General features: G+C 38.5%; 1 protein-coding gene across 20 annotated transcripts in view; it reads right to left on the reverse strand.

The window, feature by feature from the left end:
* Positions 1–18,367, reverse strand: part of LOC105421545 (pentatricopeptide repeat-containing protein At4g21880, mitochondrial) — a 121,897-nt gene that overhangs the window by 49,781 nt on the left and 53,749 nt on the right. For 10 of the 20 annotated variants that reach the window (XM_088858287.1, XM_088858286.1, XM_088858290.1 and 7 more), the window contains exons 8-9: positions 15,923–16,021; positions 3,659–3,778 (exon numbers count right to left, since the gene is read on the reverse strand). In XM_088858287.1, coding sequence (XP_088714413.1) covers positions 3,659–3,778; positions 15,923–16,021 — 219 coding nt within the window. Of the gene's footprint in view, positions 1–1,744; positions 2,009–3,658; positions 3,779–3,927; positions 4,030–4,673; positions 4,799–8,441; positions 9,283–15,922; positions 16,022–18,367 lie in introns of those variants that run through there. The other 10 variants (XM_088858276.1, XM_088858277.1, XM_088858278.1 and 7 more) reach the window with 6 other exon arrangements.

Below are 18,367 nucleotides of genomic sequence, written 5' to 3' on the forward strand. Positions count from 1 at the left end.
CCATCATATTTTATTTCACCATATTTACATTGAAACCAATAGCCATCTGAAAACATTTAAGGTAAATTCTGAGGTTTTCCACCTCGGAGGGGGAGGCATCAAGGAAAACCAAGGTATCGTTTGCATATTGCAGATGCGACACTGTGGGCCCTCTTCTTGAGGAGGTAAAGCCGGAGAGAAGGTCAGCTTGGTAAGGCCGAGCTAGGGATCGGCTAAAGACCTGAGCTGAGATAGCGAAAAGATAGGGGACAAAGGGTCCTCTTGTCTCAGGCCTCTCGAAGACCGGAAGTACCCTTTGGGAGTACCGTTGATAAGGATAGAGAAGCAGGGGTGAGAGAAGCACCCCCTCATCCATTTTTGCCACTGGTCTCGAAAGCCCATACGAACCATTGTCTCGTTCAGAACTGGCTAGTTAACATGGTCATAGGCTTGTTCCTAGTCAATTTTGAAAATGAGACTGGTTTTTTGGCTAGGTGTCTCGAGTGAATGCATTCGTTAGCTATCAAAGCCCCATCAAGGATTTGTCTACTTTTAATAAAGGCCGACTGCGAGGGGGAGATGACTGATGGACGAACCTGTTGGAGTCTAGAAGCCAGAACCTTAGAGAGGATTTTATAAGTAGAGTTGAGCAAGCTTATGGGATGGAAGTCCTTAAGTTCCTTTGCCCCTTCGACCTTAGGAACCAGAGCGATGAACGTAGCAATGATGGATTTGTTGAGATTACCCCGCTGAAAAAACTCAGCGAAGAAACTTAAGAAATCCAAGCGAAAAGTTTCCTAAAAGGTCTTAAAAGGGGCGACAAGAAACCCATCAGGCCCAAGAGCTTTGTCTTTAGCTGTTCAACTCTTGCGGGTAATTTGGGTAAAGTGTTAAGCTATTCAACTCTTGCAGGTAATTTGATAAATCCCAAACTTTTCTTATTAATATAAAGTGTATAAGTGGAGTATGGGGGTCATTGAAACACCATTGTGACTTATTCTCCTCCCTTTCTCCTTAGTGACACTCTCCTCTCTCACATATATACCTCTATCTCCTAAATCTTGCCATCGCTTATAATATTTTATTTCTTTGCCGTACTTTAACTATTATTACCATGGCTAGGAAGCTAAAATTAGACAAACGCATAGATGCGCCTATATTTTGGATGAAGAGACGATGACTAATGGGCATGTGTACAACTCATGATATGTTGGATTCCTTAAGGTTTGCTCACCTTAAAAGAAGAACAATGATCATTAATTTGACTTTTTTTTTTTTTTTGATAAAGTTAACTTTTGTATTGCTGTGAGAGTAATATGAAACAGAAGGGGAATCAAAAGTACCCACAAGTCGGGTCTCTCAGTCAAAAAAAAAAATAGGTAAAAAGACCCTATACAAAATATTGGGGCTTATAGAATTCCCCGATTACAAGGAATGTATAGATCGTGAGTAAACAAAGGTACGCCCACTGTGGTCTAGAGCAAAAAAGGAGATGGACCGACAGCTACTATAGAACTACAGCAAGTGTGAGTAAGGAAGGGTACGCCTACTGTGGTCCAGAGAAAAAAAAGAGATGGACCGACGACTTCTATTGAAGAACTGCAACCTAAAAAATGCTCGTCTAGACGAGGTCTTTTGCTAGAGCCCTTGCTCCGTCTTTCGTCAAAGATCGACGAACTCGTTCGACGTCCTCCAGATATGCTTCCATAAGACGACCATATCCCTGCAAGTGTAAGCAATCTTATCAAATACAGAGGATACGTACCAAGGATGTGGTGAGGTCCCGACTGCCCAGGAGATAGTATTTTGAGTGTCTCCTTCCACACAAAGGTGTGATCCCCAAGTACGGTTGAATCTTTTATTCCCCAAGAGCAGAGCCATGACTTTAGTGAACTGAGAATCTCATGGCCTAAGTGCTCGGAATAAGTGAGCAGAATGTTGTGTTGATGGTCGTGGAAGACTCCACCGGCTCCTGCTATGCCAGGGTTCCCCAGAGAGCAACCGTCGAATTTAATTTTGATGGTGCCTTCTGGAGGAGCCAACCGATTAATTTGACTTGTGCCAGCAACATATCATTCTGAGCAAATGTTCTAATTGACCAAATTTGGCAATATTTGTCAAATGCTTTATCTATTGTAACGCTCCCATAAAACTCTAATACCAAATAATGTTGACCAACAGTGATGGACTAATATACTTAGTTAACAACTGTTTCTAATACAGTGAATTCTTAGTTTGACAGAATTCAGGTTTACAAACTCAGGAAACAGTCAAGCACTACCGTTATTCCATCACCAGAATCTTGCAATGCTCTTACACAAATATAATTTTCTAGTTTAAATGCCCAAAGAAAGTAATCTAGGATAAGTATTGGTCCATTAACATATAAATAATCATGATCAAGTCTAAAGATAGTACGATCAAAATTATCAATATGCCAACGATATATGTAATTGACCATATAATCATAATGACTAATATGCCAGGCATGTCACAAGTGAAGTATACGACTAACATGTTTACACAACCTCGGGAGTGTAAAGGACCTGTCAAATATTTGAGATAAGCTTCTCTTAACCCAGTTTGCCAAGTTGTGCACCCCAATTCAAGTTTCGCCTATTTATGATAAGCAACATATTAATGCAAATCCACAAGTTGTGTACTCCTATGGAACCATATGCTCAATGTTTTACCATTTATATCCTTGCAACGAGTGATCCTTTCCCTTCATAGAAATGGAGAGTAACCAATTCCTTTTGGGCATTTTGATCAAACGATTTTGCATTATTTTCTTCTACTCGGTAAAGCTCCTGCTAGGGTAACAGGTTCAGATACAAATATAACCAACAGCACAGAGCTCAACTTTTGAAATCTAGGCATTTCAGAACAAAGGCCTTAGAATGCAAGGTCCATGTAACTAAGTGCCCCTCGTCATGATATAGATCATAATGCATCCTACAAACCAGAGATGATAAGTTCCTAGTTAAAGGTGGAAATCACAAGTTTCACTTATATAAAATGAAAAAAAAATGAAAAACACAACTCATTCAGTCGGAAATTACAAGGAGTTGCTGAAGCAGCAGGCATGCCTAGTGAAATTCAATAAAAAGCCGCTACTCAATGGCTTTATGCAATAAACAGATAACAAATCTTCATACTTCCATATTGAGACTACCCTGGGGCTTTAGCTTCTCTTCGGAAGTTATTGTTAGAGACCGAAACCCCATGACCATCAAACCTACTCTTAGAAATAAGGGGAGATTTACCAGCAACTGAGCATATTTAACCAAAGATATTTAAAAAGTTGGCATTTTGATACATTGGTACATTTTAGCATATCAAAATAAAATTTGCAGAGATGAAATACAAATAAGTAACTGATAATATTTAGGATATCACTATAAATGTAACATGTCTGACAGGTGTAATTTGGTGCATTGATACATTTGAGCATGGGTGATAAATTTTGGCGCACAAGATTCATTTCAGATATCAGAAAATAAATTAAAAGGAGAATGAAACATATCGTGGGAGCTAGTATTTCACAAGAAATCAGCTCATATTGTATACACAAGAAACATTGTTAGCACTTTGTACAAAGAAATTCGATCAGATCCAAAAGATCAGAAATACTAGAAGACTGTGAAAGAAAACCAGTCACAAATTATTCCAGGAATACCTTATTGAGATCCTCTTCACATTCAGAATTTGATATTAAATGGAAGAAAGTCTCAGAATTGGGTTTTACATCTGCATGCTCCATTTGCTTGAGAACCATCAATCCACTTCGAGTGTTTTTCTGCACATAATTTGCAGGATAAGATATAAGTACACTTTTTGTGTGGACAGAACCTAACTTCATAAAGGGGAAAAAATTGCAATAAAAACATAGATCATAGAAAGACCCCAACTGAACCTATATGAAAAACTAAGTTCCAAGTTTCTCACTTGTTAATGATGTCAATTATAGATGCCGGGATCAGGGTAGGGACAGCTCCGGGAATCAGATTGGGAGCGGGCAACATTAAAGGGTAGAAGGTTCCACACAACCTAATATTAAGGGATCAAGATTGCACTATATTAGGAAGATCAATTCCAACTTCAAAGGATAGAATGATAAGTTCTACAAGTATGACCTACCATCTCAATAAAAATCGAGGTCGAGTGCATTTAACTAGGGTTTCCTAGGTAGGAAGTGTAGACCATATGATATTTTAAATAGTTAATAAATTTTCTAAAAAATTCAAATTTTATTAAAACTAGACAAAATCCGATTATTTTATAATATTTTAATTTTTTTGTACTCCTGTAGTGCAGTTTATACATTAATTAACAAAAAATAAAATCAATTATTGTAAAATAATGTAATTTGTTGCATTCTCTGAGTGTAGTTTATGACTATGTAACATAATACAATCACACCCATCTTCTTCGTTGAAGATAAAAATATTATCAAAGTAATAAATTGAAGAACAAGGTTCGAACTCATGACTTCTCAAAGCGGCCAATAGCGACAATACAATCTACCACCACCGAAAATCATGTGTTAACTAAACATGCAACTCATATACTATAGAAAATTTAATGTGCAAACTAATTATGCAAAATTGACAATATTGAGCATTAAGTTGAAGCACAAGATTCGAACAAGCGCCCTATTAAAGAGGCCAAGAGGAATGGTATAGTCCTCGCACCAAGGGAATCCTGACCCAACATTGGTGGAACCTCGGGTCAGTTTAACCATGAACCTTAGATACCATACAAAGGAGCGAAAGCCCCTTCCTTGTAGCGCAGGAGAGCTTCCAGAGGGGGGTCGAGCCTGTCAAAAAAGAGAGAGAGAGAGGCTGAGTAAACGAAGGGAGCTGGCTGGAGGCAGTCACGTTAGCGTCACTCTTCCTCACTCCACTCATGCCAATCTATAATAATAACTTTACATACAAAAGACAATAATACCCTTAAGTATTATACTAATGTCCTAAAGAATTGAAAAAGGATAGAAATGCCCTATTGGCCCCAAAACAAGATACATCGAAGAAACCGTTAACACTCCCCCTCAAGCAAGAGCATAAATGTTACTCATGCCCAGCTGGAAACAAATTGTTTGGAATCGATTATGACCAAGGGCTTTGGTGAAGACATCTGTCAGCTGAACATACAGAGTAGACACTTATTAGTAATCTTCTATCAAAAAATAATAGTCTACTTCAATATGCTTAGTTCTCTCATGAAATACTGGATTACTAGTTACATCATAGTTCCTAAAACTCTCACCGAACGTCACGATTCTGATTCGGAAGCCCAATTCAGCAATTACGACAAGGAATATGGAATCTCGATTCCTTATTATATGAATCTCGATTCCAACACTAACAGAATCTCGTTTTGTATATTTTCTGATTCTCTATTATGCAAATGGTGAATCTCGATTCTACACTTGTTGAAACCGGTTTCCACATATAACGATACTTAATTCAGTTGTTTTTTAATCCAAATTCCTGAGCAACAAGTACCGTGATTCGTAGATGCAAGAAACAACAAAGTAATCAAACATCAGATCTTGTTTCCACTTTCATAAAACCTTGATCTGTTTTCTTTGGAATCGTATTACCAGAAAATCAAATACTAATATTCTAGGTGCATAAATATGTGACTTATAAATTGGCTGAAATATTTATGGATTTTGATTTGAGTTGTTAGGAAGCCTGACTTCCGCTTAGATTTTCTCCATCTTATGCCTACGAGCGAAGCCAACCTTCACTTAGACCTACCCCTAGAGTGTCTCCATCATCTACCACGATCACACAAAAGCTCCTCATTGCAGCTGGAAGGGGAGGAAAAGGAAGAAACTGTAGACCCTAGCCCCCCACTTCTTCCCAGCCCCCACCCCTTCTCTTCTCTCTCCAAGCTAACCAATATTCCACAATTCCTCTCATACGCACTTCGATTCTAAAAACGGGAACCTTTTAGTAGGCTGCGATACCGTGATTTTGATTCCTAAAAGGATTCCAATTTGGAATTATTTCTAACAACTATGGGTTACATCGGTTGCTGCATTATTATAACAATGCATCTTTATAGGCTCTGTAATATGAATCCCTATCTCCTGCATCAGTGTCTTCAGCCACATCAATTCACATGTAATATGTGTCATTGCTTTATATTCAGCCTATGCACCAGATCTGGCCACAACACTTTGTTCTTACTTCTCCATGTGATCAGTTTTCCACCAATAAACGTACAATATACTATGGTTGACCGCCAGATGGAGAAATTGCCCAATTAACATCTAAACAACTCTCAATGGTCAAATGATTATTTGGCTTATAAATCATACCAATACCTTAACATTTTACAAACAACATCGCAGTGAGGAATCATTGGAGAGTGCATAAACCGACTTGTTACACTAACTGCAAAAAAAAAAATAGTGATGGTTAGATAATCTGCCTGCCTACTAGTCTTTTGTATCGTTATTTATCCTCTAACAACTCCGCCTTATTAGCAAATAATGTTATCTTTGAATTTATAGAAGTGTCAACCGGTTTAACACCTAACATTCCAGCTGATGTTAACAAATAAGTCACCTACTTACTTTGAGACAAAGTTAATACCGTGCTTTGAAATGGCTACTTCAATTCCTAGATAATACTTTTGCTAGTCCAATCCTTTGTCTAAACAGGAATGACTGATTACTTCTAGATCATTGTCTGTAATGATAATATGATCAACATAAACAGCTAAGACAATTATCCTTGAGTCAAGTTTTCAAATAAACACTAAATGATCTACATCGCTGCATCGAAATCCAAATGTCACAATAATTACACTAAATTTCTCAAACTATGTGATGTAGGAAAATAGAGAGAATAGAGAAAACGATTCAATAAACCATCAAAACATGCCAAATTTGAGTGGATATGGCTTTCCTTGCCCAAAACCCTAGATAGGGCATGTTGTTACTATTCACAGCCTGTTTTTACTGTTCACACCCCAAAAGTGATGGAAACCCTAACATCCCAGGCCTTTTTAGTACATCATAATTAAGAAAGACCAAAAGTACCCCCACTTAACTTAAAACATTAAAATATCCAAATGTGTCCCTTCACTTAAAAGAAAATTCATAATGACAATTTACCCCTAATAAAACAAGCAATCCCATAAATATTCTAATCAGTTTTACAAACATCGAAGATCCTAAAAAATATAAGAAAATCCTAAAAACCCTAAAAAATAACCCTAGAAAATTTCAAAAATACATCCTTAAAATTAATAAGAAAAATTTAAAAATAAGAGGCATATTGTCTTGCAATACTATGCATGTGGGAACCACTTCAAACCTTGGATGGCTTTCTGCAACTTACATACCTTCTTTGACTCTCCCTAAGCAACAAACACAGGTGGTTGCTCCAAGTACAAGTCATCTTGTCAATCACCATGACGGCATTCTTGACATCGATCAGTCATAGTGGTCAGTGCTTGTTTGCTGCTCCAAATATGAATTCTAAAACTGAATAAAGTATAGCAATTGGAGCAAAATTTCAACGTAATCAATGCAAACGGTTTAGGCGAATCCTTCAGCAATCAATTTGACTTCACACAAGGTCCTTCTCCGAGCAACTCAATGAACTCCCATTAACCATTTAAGTTGAATGCAACCACTTCCTCTTCCATTACTTTCCTCCACCCAGTAGGAGAAAGTACTTCCTGATATGACTTAGGATAAAAATAGATGAAAAAGCTAAAGCAAAACTTTGATAGGATGGAGACAAAATTGTAAAGTTAAGAAAACAAGCAAAGGGATATTGAGCACAAGACCTTATACCATTACGGATGGCGATAGGTACATTATCATCACCAGACATAGAATGTGAGTTAAAAGCAAGATGTCGATCTGTAGCCAAAGATGATGAATCAATGGCTGGCTAAGTCGGTCGAGGGTGTTCATCCTGCACTTTTCTTCTCGTGCAAACCTTTTTGGGTTGTTCCTCAAGAACATCATGTGTTGATCACTCACAAACGTTCGAGACAGAAGAACTCATAGGAGGGGCAGCTATATTGACATGTTTTTTTTTTTTCTAAAAATTGTTAACAATTGTATTGCTGTAGAGAGAAAGAGTACAATAGTGTGTTCATCTGAGAGTGCCCTCTAGGCAGGACTCTCGGTAAAAATAGGTCGGTAGACCCTGTTCAAAAATTGGGTTATAAGATTACCCCCTTACAAATTTTTACAAGAAAGTGGCAAGGAAAGGGCTTATAAAAATGCCCATCCGCCTTGAGATGTACAGTGTGAGAATAAAGAAAAGAAAAGACTCAAAATATTGAGGTTGAGGTCCACTAGTCCAGTGCGAAAAAGAAAGTGGACCTAGTATGAGCAGCTTGACCTCGACTTCTAGCAGCCTCCTTCGCCAGTCGATTCACGATATCGTTGGACATCCGCCAAGTATGCTGCCATGAGACGTCCATAGCCCTGCAAATTTGGTGAAGCTCATCAAAAACTGGGGTCCAATGATGAAATTTTTCGAGTCACCTACCACTATTAGTCTTGTGCCCCAGGAAGGGTTGAACTTTTTCAAAGCTAGGAGGAGGGCTAAGGCTTCCGCATGGTGAGAGTCCTTGAGGCCAAGGAATTCAGAAATGGTGAGGAGTATATTACCTTCAAAGTCTCGAAAGACTCCTCTTGCCCCTGCTGGACCAGGGTTCCCCAAGGAGCATCCTTCGAAATTTAATTTGATGCTGCCTTGGGTTGGTACCCCCGGTGGTTGGTGACGAAGGATGTTTCCCCATTGTGAGAGGAAGAAAGTTCCTGGAATTCCGGCAAAGAACTTATGGTTGGAGGCCCAGAAGGTCACCAGGGTGGTTACCTTGTGCAAAAGTGTCGGAGTTTGAAACTTCGAGCCTCGGAAGATTCTTGAGTTTCTTTCCAGCCACACTATCCATATGGTAGCAGCTAAAGTCGCCTTCCACAGGATTCTTCTTGCCTTAGGCCAGCTTGATTCAAGGTTATAGGTCAACAGGCTTAATTCCTGGGCAATAGAGGAATCCTGATCTCGGGCAAGGGAAAAGAGGGTTGGGAAGACCTCACGGAGAGGGGAAGGTCCTAATCAGAAGTCCTGCCAAAATTTTATCCTCGAACCTTCTCTCGGATGGAACCTTATGTGTCCTTTGACTGTAGCCAGCACTGTAGAGAGGGACTTCTAGACTCCTGACATGTTATGGCCTTGGGCTGTTCCTGGAAGCTATATTGACATATTGAATGCACGCATACACAATATTGAGGGACGATAGATCACTGCTTGCCAAAATCTGTTCACCAACAAGGATGGTGATCAGGATTAAGACCCCATAAAAATTTGGCAACTCAAAATTCTTCTCGCTACTTCCTCAATGATGCAAGGAAATTTGAAAACCACAAAAATAACAAGATTTTCAAGCCAAACAAATGCAAAACTTGGAGGAACCCTAAGGTTTCCTCCCCACGCAAATTAGGTCTCAAGTCTTAGGATTTTTCTATGGTCAATAGAAGTCTAAAAAAAGGAATCACATGATGACCTCTAGCCCATTCATATCCCACCTTTTATATCAATTGTTTCAAGTCCATAGGACAATAATTGTCCATGCAAGTACGTATTTGACCAAAAGTGTCCTAAATTAAGCATAAAAGTAAAAGATACCCTTGACCTAGCTCGAAATGACTAAAACAATCCCAACTTAAATGTAACTTAGAAATAAACACCCTAACCAATACCAAAATTCCATAAATACCCCTGTGAACAATAACCCATGAACAGTACCAATGAATAATAACTCATGAACAGTATCCCTAAATAGTAACCAATGAATAGTATAAAAAATAAAAAATTGAAACTAAGGTTTGGAGATTAATCCCACATTATAATTCCTAAAAACCCTAAAAATAAATCCTAAAACTAAAATTAAAATACATATTATCTGAAATTACGCAAAAATTAAAAGTTGGAATAATTTTGTCCTACATCACTTTGTAATTCCACATCACCGGATATAAGCTGATACAAATTAAGCTATTCCCACATAACTCTAAGGGCACTATAACATTCACTCATACTCTTATTACCCTGTCACAATTGAAACATTTTCTCAAACTGTTCATTTACCAGAGAGAGATTCTTTGCAGATGAATATGTTTCTTTTAGAGTGTCCCAAATTTCTTTAGTAGTATCAAGAAACTTCACCCTTGCACTTATTCGAGGTTCCATACCACTTGATAACCAAATCATGGTAATGTAATTTTATCTCATCCACTCTTCATATCTACTGTTAGATTCCTCAGTCAAGTATTTCAATTTCCCCCTAGCACAAGGGATACTTATAAGAGATTGAGGCCATACAACATAATTGGACTCATTTAATTTTATTCAAGTAATATGTATCCCCAAATTTCACGAAGACCGAAGGTTCTGGGTTTAACTTCATTAGCCAAAAGTGTATAAAATAAAAGATAAAGGAGACAACCAGGGTCAACAGAATACAATCATTCACATCAAGCCTAGTGCAATGCTGGAAACAACTTCAAAAAATAATAATAATAACACAGAGAAACTGATTTAGATTTGAGCATAGGCACTTTCTCACACTTGAACAAACTACAGCAACACCACATTATCCAAATCTGAGTGATGCTCACGCCGCTACTCTTCGAGAAATCCAGGCCATCATTTATACACACAAAAGAATTTAGGGTTTTTGAGAGAACTCTGGCAGATCATACACGACTGCCCACAAACATTGAAATTCCTCTGTTCATCTCGATCTTTGAAGAGGAGTCACATGAACAGTAGCGTCTCCACACTACATGCAGACCCACATGGTTTCTGTCCACAAAACCCCAGGAAACAGCACTAGGGTTTAAATTGAACAGCTCTAGGGAGTAACCCCATTTTTTTTTTTAAATCATACACAGTAAAAAATAAAATATTTGGGACAGAGGAGATGGAAGAATGAAGAGCAAGATAAAAGAATAGATCAATGATCAAGAGAAGGTGGGTAAATCAAGAGAGGTGGCCTGGACGCAGTCATATTGGGGTTACTCTCCCTCCACGCCCCTCTTATCTTTCCTTATATAAATAACATTAAGTATTATACTAATGTCCTATTGGCCCATAAACAAGATACATAGTTCAAAGAACTAATCTTTAAAGGTCCCTTGATTAAGCCATCCCAATAACTATGGTCTGAAGGACACATATGATCCTAAAGCTAGGGTTGCACTTCATAATATTGTTGGAGTAGAAAATTGAGGAAGAATTGTAGTCAAGGAAGTTGACTCCTCTTTAGCCACCAAACAAGAAACTTCTAGTTAAAAGACAAGGAGTTCTAGAAAATTCAAACGCCCCAACCCAAAAGAGAAACAAAGAGTAGCCAACTTCTTTTTTACAAAACAAAAAGAAATGACAATCAAAAGCATATTAAAAAAAATCTACAGACAAAAATTCCAAAGGGCATCAGAATCACCTGATTTCCACAAACCTTTTTTTCCACTTTTTTCTGGAGAAAGTTTAAACTTTATGAGTGTAGTCATGCCAAACAAAGATACAACATGATAAACTACAAGCCAGGTGCTCTATCAATACATTTATGCAAATCAAGAAACTGCGAATAACACCAAGATAATAGGGAGCAATACCAAGAGAAGAAATGTGTCACCATAGAGGAAACCCAACTGTCGCTGTTTCACCAGCCAAAACATTCGTATTAAAAGGTCAAAAAATAGTGACACCCCAACTGCCGATCCTATACTTGGCAAAAGCTGAAAACTACAAAGTGAGAGAAAAAAGAATGAAGGCAACCCACAAAGCGGGAGCTCAAACTACCAATTGGAAGTGAAAGAAATATGGGTGAAAGAAATCTAGGGGATGCGACACTGATATACGGAACAAAGGAAAAACACGGAGATTTGAGAGAAAAAAAGGGGGAGTGAAAAGTTCAGGAAAACAAGAAGAGTGAGAATTGGGAACAGAGAGAGAATAGAGAAAGAGAGAGAAGTTGAGGAAATATAGAGAGAGATTAAGTCAGAAAGCAAAAGAGAAGAGAGATTTAAGGGAAAAGGAAGGAAAAGAGAATAAGAGAGAAGAAAAAAGGGAATATGTTCCTCGGAACTTAACCTCAGAGCCCAGCTCAACCTGGAAAACCTGTCTACCCTTAAAAAAGAAGAGATCTATTGGTTCTAGAGATCAAAGATAAAGTAGTTAAAAGTGGGTGACCAAAACAGAGCTTTTGCCATCGCATAGCTAACTGTCGAAGAAGGGACAATACTATTGCAATGCTCAAAGTCAACAACAGCTACCTGGCCCAACCAGCACTAATTGAACAAGCCATTATAGAGTTCTTTCAAACTTTATAAACTGATCTTGCTGGCCCCCGGCCAATAATGGCTGACCTTGACTTCTTGGCTCTCCTTGACGACCTAGCTACTTGGCTAGAGCAACCTTTCACTGAAGATGAAATTATACAAGCTCTTAATGCCCTAGCCAATGACAAAGGTCCCGGTCCAGACGGATTCCCAATTGTACCCTTCAAAATCTTCTGAAGCACCTTTCGTTTTCACTTCATGGATTTCCTAGAGGAATTCTTCCATAGGGGAATCATCCACAAAGCAATCAATGCCACCTTCACAGCCTTAGTACCAAAAGTTGAAGAGGCAGAGGAAATCAAGGATTTCCGCCCAATTAGCCTTTTGAACTCGACATACAAAATACTTGCTAAGGTCCTTGCCTCTAGACTTCAACAGGTCCTCCCTTCAGTGATCTCTCCATCTCAATCAGCCTTCATCAAAGATAGACAGATCTTGGATGGGGCATTGGTGGCTAATGAGTGCATTCACACAAGGCATTTAGCCAAAAAACCAAGCTTAATCTTCAAAATAGATTGGGAGAAAGCTTATGACCATGTTGACTGGTCCATCTTGGAACAGTCCATGGTTAGAATGGGGTTCAAGGAGCGATGGCAGAGTTGGATGAGAGGTTGTTTTTGTCATCCCCACATTTCCATTCTCATCAATAGGACACCGAAAGGTTACTTCCCTGCCTCGAGGGAACTTCGACTAGGGGATCCTCTCTCCCCCTTTCGTTTTGCCATTGCAGCAGAAGTATTCATCAGATCTGTTTCCCGTCTCTACCAATCTGGCCTCCTTTCCGGCTTCAAAAGTAGTAATCAGGGCCCAACGGTGCCTCACCTGCAATACGCAAACGACACCATGGTCTTCCTTGATGCTTCACGAAATGAAGCAGCCAATACTCTCAAACGTTTCCTCATGTGCTTTCAGAAAGCAACAGGGTTCAAAGTAAACATGGAGAAATCTAAAATGATGAGAGTAGCCATGACAAATGCAGAGGTAAGAGCCCTCATCCCAGATTGGGAATGTAAAGTGGAAGACCTTCCACTCACATACTTGGGCCTTCCTTTGGGACTGGGGAAACCTAAAACGAGGCTCTGGTCTCAGGTTTTAGACCAAGTTGAGAGACGTCTAGCAGCTTGGAAAGGTAAATATCTTTCCCCAGCAGGAAGAGTTACCCTAATCAAAGACACCATGGCAAATATCCCAGTCAACTTCATGTCCCTATACCAAATGCCAACACAAGTGGCTAACTGCATAGAACAACTTATGCGGAATTTCCTATGGTCTGGACAGGCAGAGAAGACCAAATTCCACCTTGTAGCATGGGAAAACATCTGCTTACCAAGAAAGCAGGGGGGCTAAGGAATTCGGATCATAAGAAAACAAATTACAGCCCTCCTAGGCAAATGGTGGTAGTGCCTAGCTTCTCAACCAGACTCTCTTTGGGCTCAGGTGCTACGATGCAAATACAAAATCCAAGACAGAACATAAGTACCAGAGAGGATCCACAGACACAGAGCATCAGAGGCTTTTGAAATCTTTAGCCTCTTCCTTATCACAGTTCAGAAGACATAAGATTTCACCCAAGAGAAGGACATAGGGTAAAATTCTGGACAGATATATGGCAACGACACTCACCACTGTGCCAAGCATTCCCAACCCTTTACTCACTTGCCTCTAACAAAAACTCAACTATTGCCGAGGAAGTGCCACTTTCAAGTGGACGGAGAGTTTGGAATTCATCGTTCCGAAGAAATCTTTCAGACAAGGAAACCAACCAATTCCAACTACTCTCTACTGCTCTTTCCTCTCGTTTCCTCCCAACAAATGGGAGAGATACTATAGTTTGGAGCCTTTCCCCTTCAAGCCTCTTTATAGCAGCGCCTCCTTCTATAAAAGTCTCACCCAACCCCCCACCTTTCCTCTCAACCCCACCTTAATCTTGTCAAAAGTATAGTCAACCATTGCTCCACCTAAGATTCAGTTCTTCAAGTGGATAGCTTGTTCCCAAAGAGCACTCACAGTGGACCAATTACAAAAACGAGGTATCTCAATCCCTAATATATGCACTCTATGTTTTTGTGAGGAGGAAACCAACCCACACCTCTTTATTCATTGCGAATTTACCCATAAGCTGTGGAGCCAATTGCTACAACTCTTCGGCATCCAATGGCTCACACCACCCACGGTCAGCGCCCTGATTTCTCACAACTTGGAGGATCAGTGGCCTTTAGCTGGAAAAACCTTATGGAACGCTAAAGTGGCTGCTACCATATGGACAATATGGATAAAAAGGAATAACAGAATCTTCAACGGACTTCAACTCCATCCACCAGCTCTCTTTTATAAGGTTATCTCGCTTACCTCTTTTTGGGCCGCCAATCACAAGTTTCTCTCGGGATTATCAAGGAACATCTTCCTTTCCCAATGGAAAAATGTCCTCAACCCTAGGCCACCAAAAATCTCAAGAGCTAGCAATTGGCAACCACCACCAGAGGGCAGCATCAAGCTGAATTTTGGTGGTTGCTCTCTTGGAAATCCAGTCCCGACAGGTGCTGGGGCCATCTTTATAGACTATCAGCGAAATGTCCTCCTCACATACTCCGTGTACCTTGGAATCAATGATTCTCAATACGTAGAAGCAATGGCTTTATTAGTGGGCATTAAAAAATTCGATCCATCTTGGGGCACACATCTGATTGTGGAAGGAGACTCTCAAAACACCATCTCTTGGGCAAGTGGCATGACCTCTCCCCTTGGCAACTGGCAACAATTTTTGATGAAATTACTTACATATGCTGGGATACGAACGCCTCATGGAAGCATACATGGAGGACGTCCAACGAACTCGCAGATCTCATGGCGAAGGAGGGAGCTAGCTTCCAAATGGAAAACCAAGCCAGGTCCCACTCCCGCTCCTTTTTTGTTCAGGACCACAGTTGTACTACATAGCCTGCTTCACACGAGCAACCCACAGCTCCAGTGTTATTTTTTGTAAAACCATTGTAAATCTTAATACCTTGGTGGATCTTATAAGCCTTTTTGTACATGACTGACTAATGGTTTTTTACTGAAAGACACCCATTTTTAGAGGGGGTCTTTCAGTTCCTCACAATTTTGTAACTATTATTGTCTTAGTAATACAATGTTAACAGTTCTCAAAAAAAAAAAATGCACCCCATCGCGAAGGAAGTCAACCACCCAAGGGAGCACAACTCACCAGGAGATCCGATTCACATTGATGATCGGTCTACTGCAGTTGAAAATTAAACGTTTCTTAAGTACGTGTGATAGCTAACCAAAGCAACCCTAAGAAGTAAATTTGAAGCATTCTTCACAAATATTTTCACCCATCAGATGATCAGTGTGTATATATAGCACCTATGGAGAAAAAAAGAAAGTTGCATGTCACGTTTATAGAGAATACTAAAGTTCAACCACAAGAATATGTCCAAGTTATGCCTTATGCCACAACTCAGTGATCCAAGAACTGTTAATTTTAGCAACTTCAGGAATAATCTCGAAGGTTCGGACAAACAAGTTTCATGATGAATCTATGTAGTCACTTGCCTCTCTGAAGTATCCAGCCATGATTGCATTGTACATATTTGCAGTTGGCATCATGTTCATATCTTCCAAATCAGTCAAGAAGTTGTAAGCACCTTCAAACTGCAACCAAAAAGAATATTCCGATAATGCTCGCAATAATTAACAATTATATTTTCTAGAGCGACAAAAATAGGATCAACCATCTAAAAATAATGATACATGGATCACTCATAATAATAAATGCACAGAACCTTTATTCAATTTAAGGATGGAACTTCTACAATTCCAGTGTTCATAAAAATATCAAAGGACTTGTTCATCAAATAAACTGCACAATTCAAGTTTTACCACAAAGTTTCCAAAACAAAGTGAACCAACCACAAATACATTTCTTAAAATGAAAAGCAAGAGAATGTTAGACAAAAACCTAAAACAATCAGTATGGATGAAGAAAGAAAGTATGAATTTAAGATAGGACAGCACAAATATCTAGAGATGAATTCCACATTGTACAAGCCCCTAGGAGCAGGAACTTGTTAGGAACTACAAATGCGAGATCCAAGTTTATAGTCAGTTAAATACTCTCTCTCTCTCTCTCTCTCTCTCTCTCTCTCTCTCTCTCTCTCTTTCAATTATTGATCTCAAGATATTGATCTCAAGATACATATGGTGTGCGTTCATGGATACCCCATCGAGACCAATTGTATCCAGTGGTGGTTAAAGGTTATCAGTCAGTGCATGTATAGGCAGGCCACTATGTGAATAATGGGGCGATATTTTAGTACTCATGTTCTTCATGCATAACTTCCACATTGATCTAATATTGGAAGAAATCCAGAATTTGGGATGGCATGTTTATGTGCTAAAGTGAGACCCTTTCCGTACAATTTTTTATTTTTTTTTAAATATGACCCCTTCCCTACTTGTACTAGTACTTGAGAAAGGTAGGCAAAAGTCTATCATCAAAATTAGTTGGTTGGATATGACATGGCCTCACACACACGGTAGGCAAAAGTCTATCATCAAAATTAGTTGGTTGGATATGACATGGCCACTCGTCAAAATTAGTTGGTTGGATATGACATGGCCACTCATCAAAATTAGTTGGTTGGATATGACATGGCCACTCATCAAAATTAGTTGGTTGGATATGACATGGCCACTCATCAAAATTAGTTGGTTGGATATGACATAGCCACTCATCAAAATTAGTTGGTTGGATATGACACACACACACACACACACACACACACACACACAGAGGTAGATTCGCCAAACCAACCGATCTAACCGGTAACCGCCCGGTTATATCAAAATTGGCCAGTTCCGGTTTTGGGTAGTTTTGGTGATCAACCGATATTTTAAACTTTACATACAATACTACTTCAAATTTATATCAAATATATTACAATGTTTTATTGGTTATCTTTGGCTGTTAAGTTGCATGTGAATCATGGTTCGAATCCCAGTCTTTTTGCGTTTTTTTCTTTTAAGAGTTCGAATTCATTTCGTCGTTGATTCAAAAAATTTACTACCCACGGGAATCGAACTTGAAACAAGTCCTTTATTATTAGACCCACTAACCAATACACCATTTACTACTTATTTGACAAAAAGAACAGCCTATATTATATATAACTTAAGTTTTTCTTCATTTTCTTTTAAAAAAAGGAGTTAGTCAAGTTGATTTTTTAACACTATTTTAATATTCTTTACATTATGGTAAAGAATAAAAAAAATTTTGGTCAATGATACTTCTATATTTTCCCATCTTTTTCAGAACATTTTAAAAATACCACTAAACACAAATCAATTCGTTAAAATCCATTTTTTTCATTAATTTTCAACTTCATTTGAGTGTGTTTTGTTTTAATCACATTCTTTATATTCTTTTCATATTTTAATAAAAAAAAAATTTGTATCTTTTTTTTTTTTTTAACACTTTTTTTATCGTACAGGACTTGCTTGGTTAGAGCGATTGAATCGACCGTTTAGGCCGGTTAAATTGCTTACGAGCCCATGTCCAGTTAACTGCTCCGGTTCGATTTTGCGAACACTGATATATATATATATATATATATATATATATATATATATATATATATATATATATATATATATATATGGGATATTCTAAACTTCACAACCCTTCAAATTACAAAGCTCCAAGATAGACAAAGTTGTGAAGGGTGTGCATTTATTAATTTTGTTGTCTATTTTTAAAAAAAAGTTACTTTTGTGGGGCAAAGTTGTAAATATTACTACAAGACAAAGGGTAATTTTGTCATCTCCATAAGGGTAAAATAGAAATTTTAACAACAGGACAAGGACACACTACAAATAAAGTTTCAGGACACTAACTTCCAAAATGCCATTGTACTTTTGTGAAAATTTCAATTTGTCATTGCTTAATGGTAAAGTTACCTATTTAAATAGTTTTTTAATAAAAAACGTAATGATTGTTTT

The sequence above is a fragment of the Amborella trichopoda genome, chromosome 2, assembly GCF_054954075.1.
Source record: "Amborella trichopoda isolate Santa Cruz 75 chromosome 2, AtrichopodaSantaCruz75HAP2 v2.0, whole genome shotgun sequence".
Taxonomy (NCBI): domain Eukaryota; kingdom Viridiplantae; phylum Streptophyta; class Magnoliopsida; order Amborellales; family Amborellaceae; genus Amborella; species Amborella trichopoda.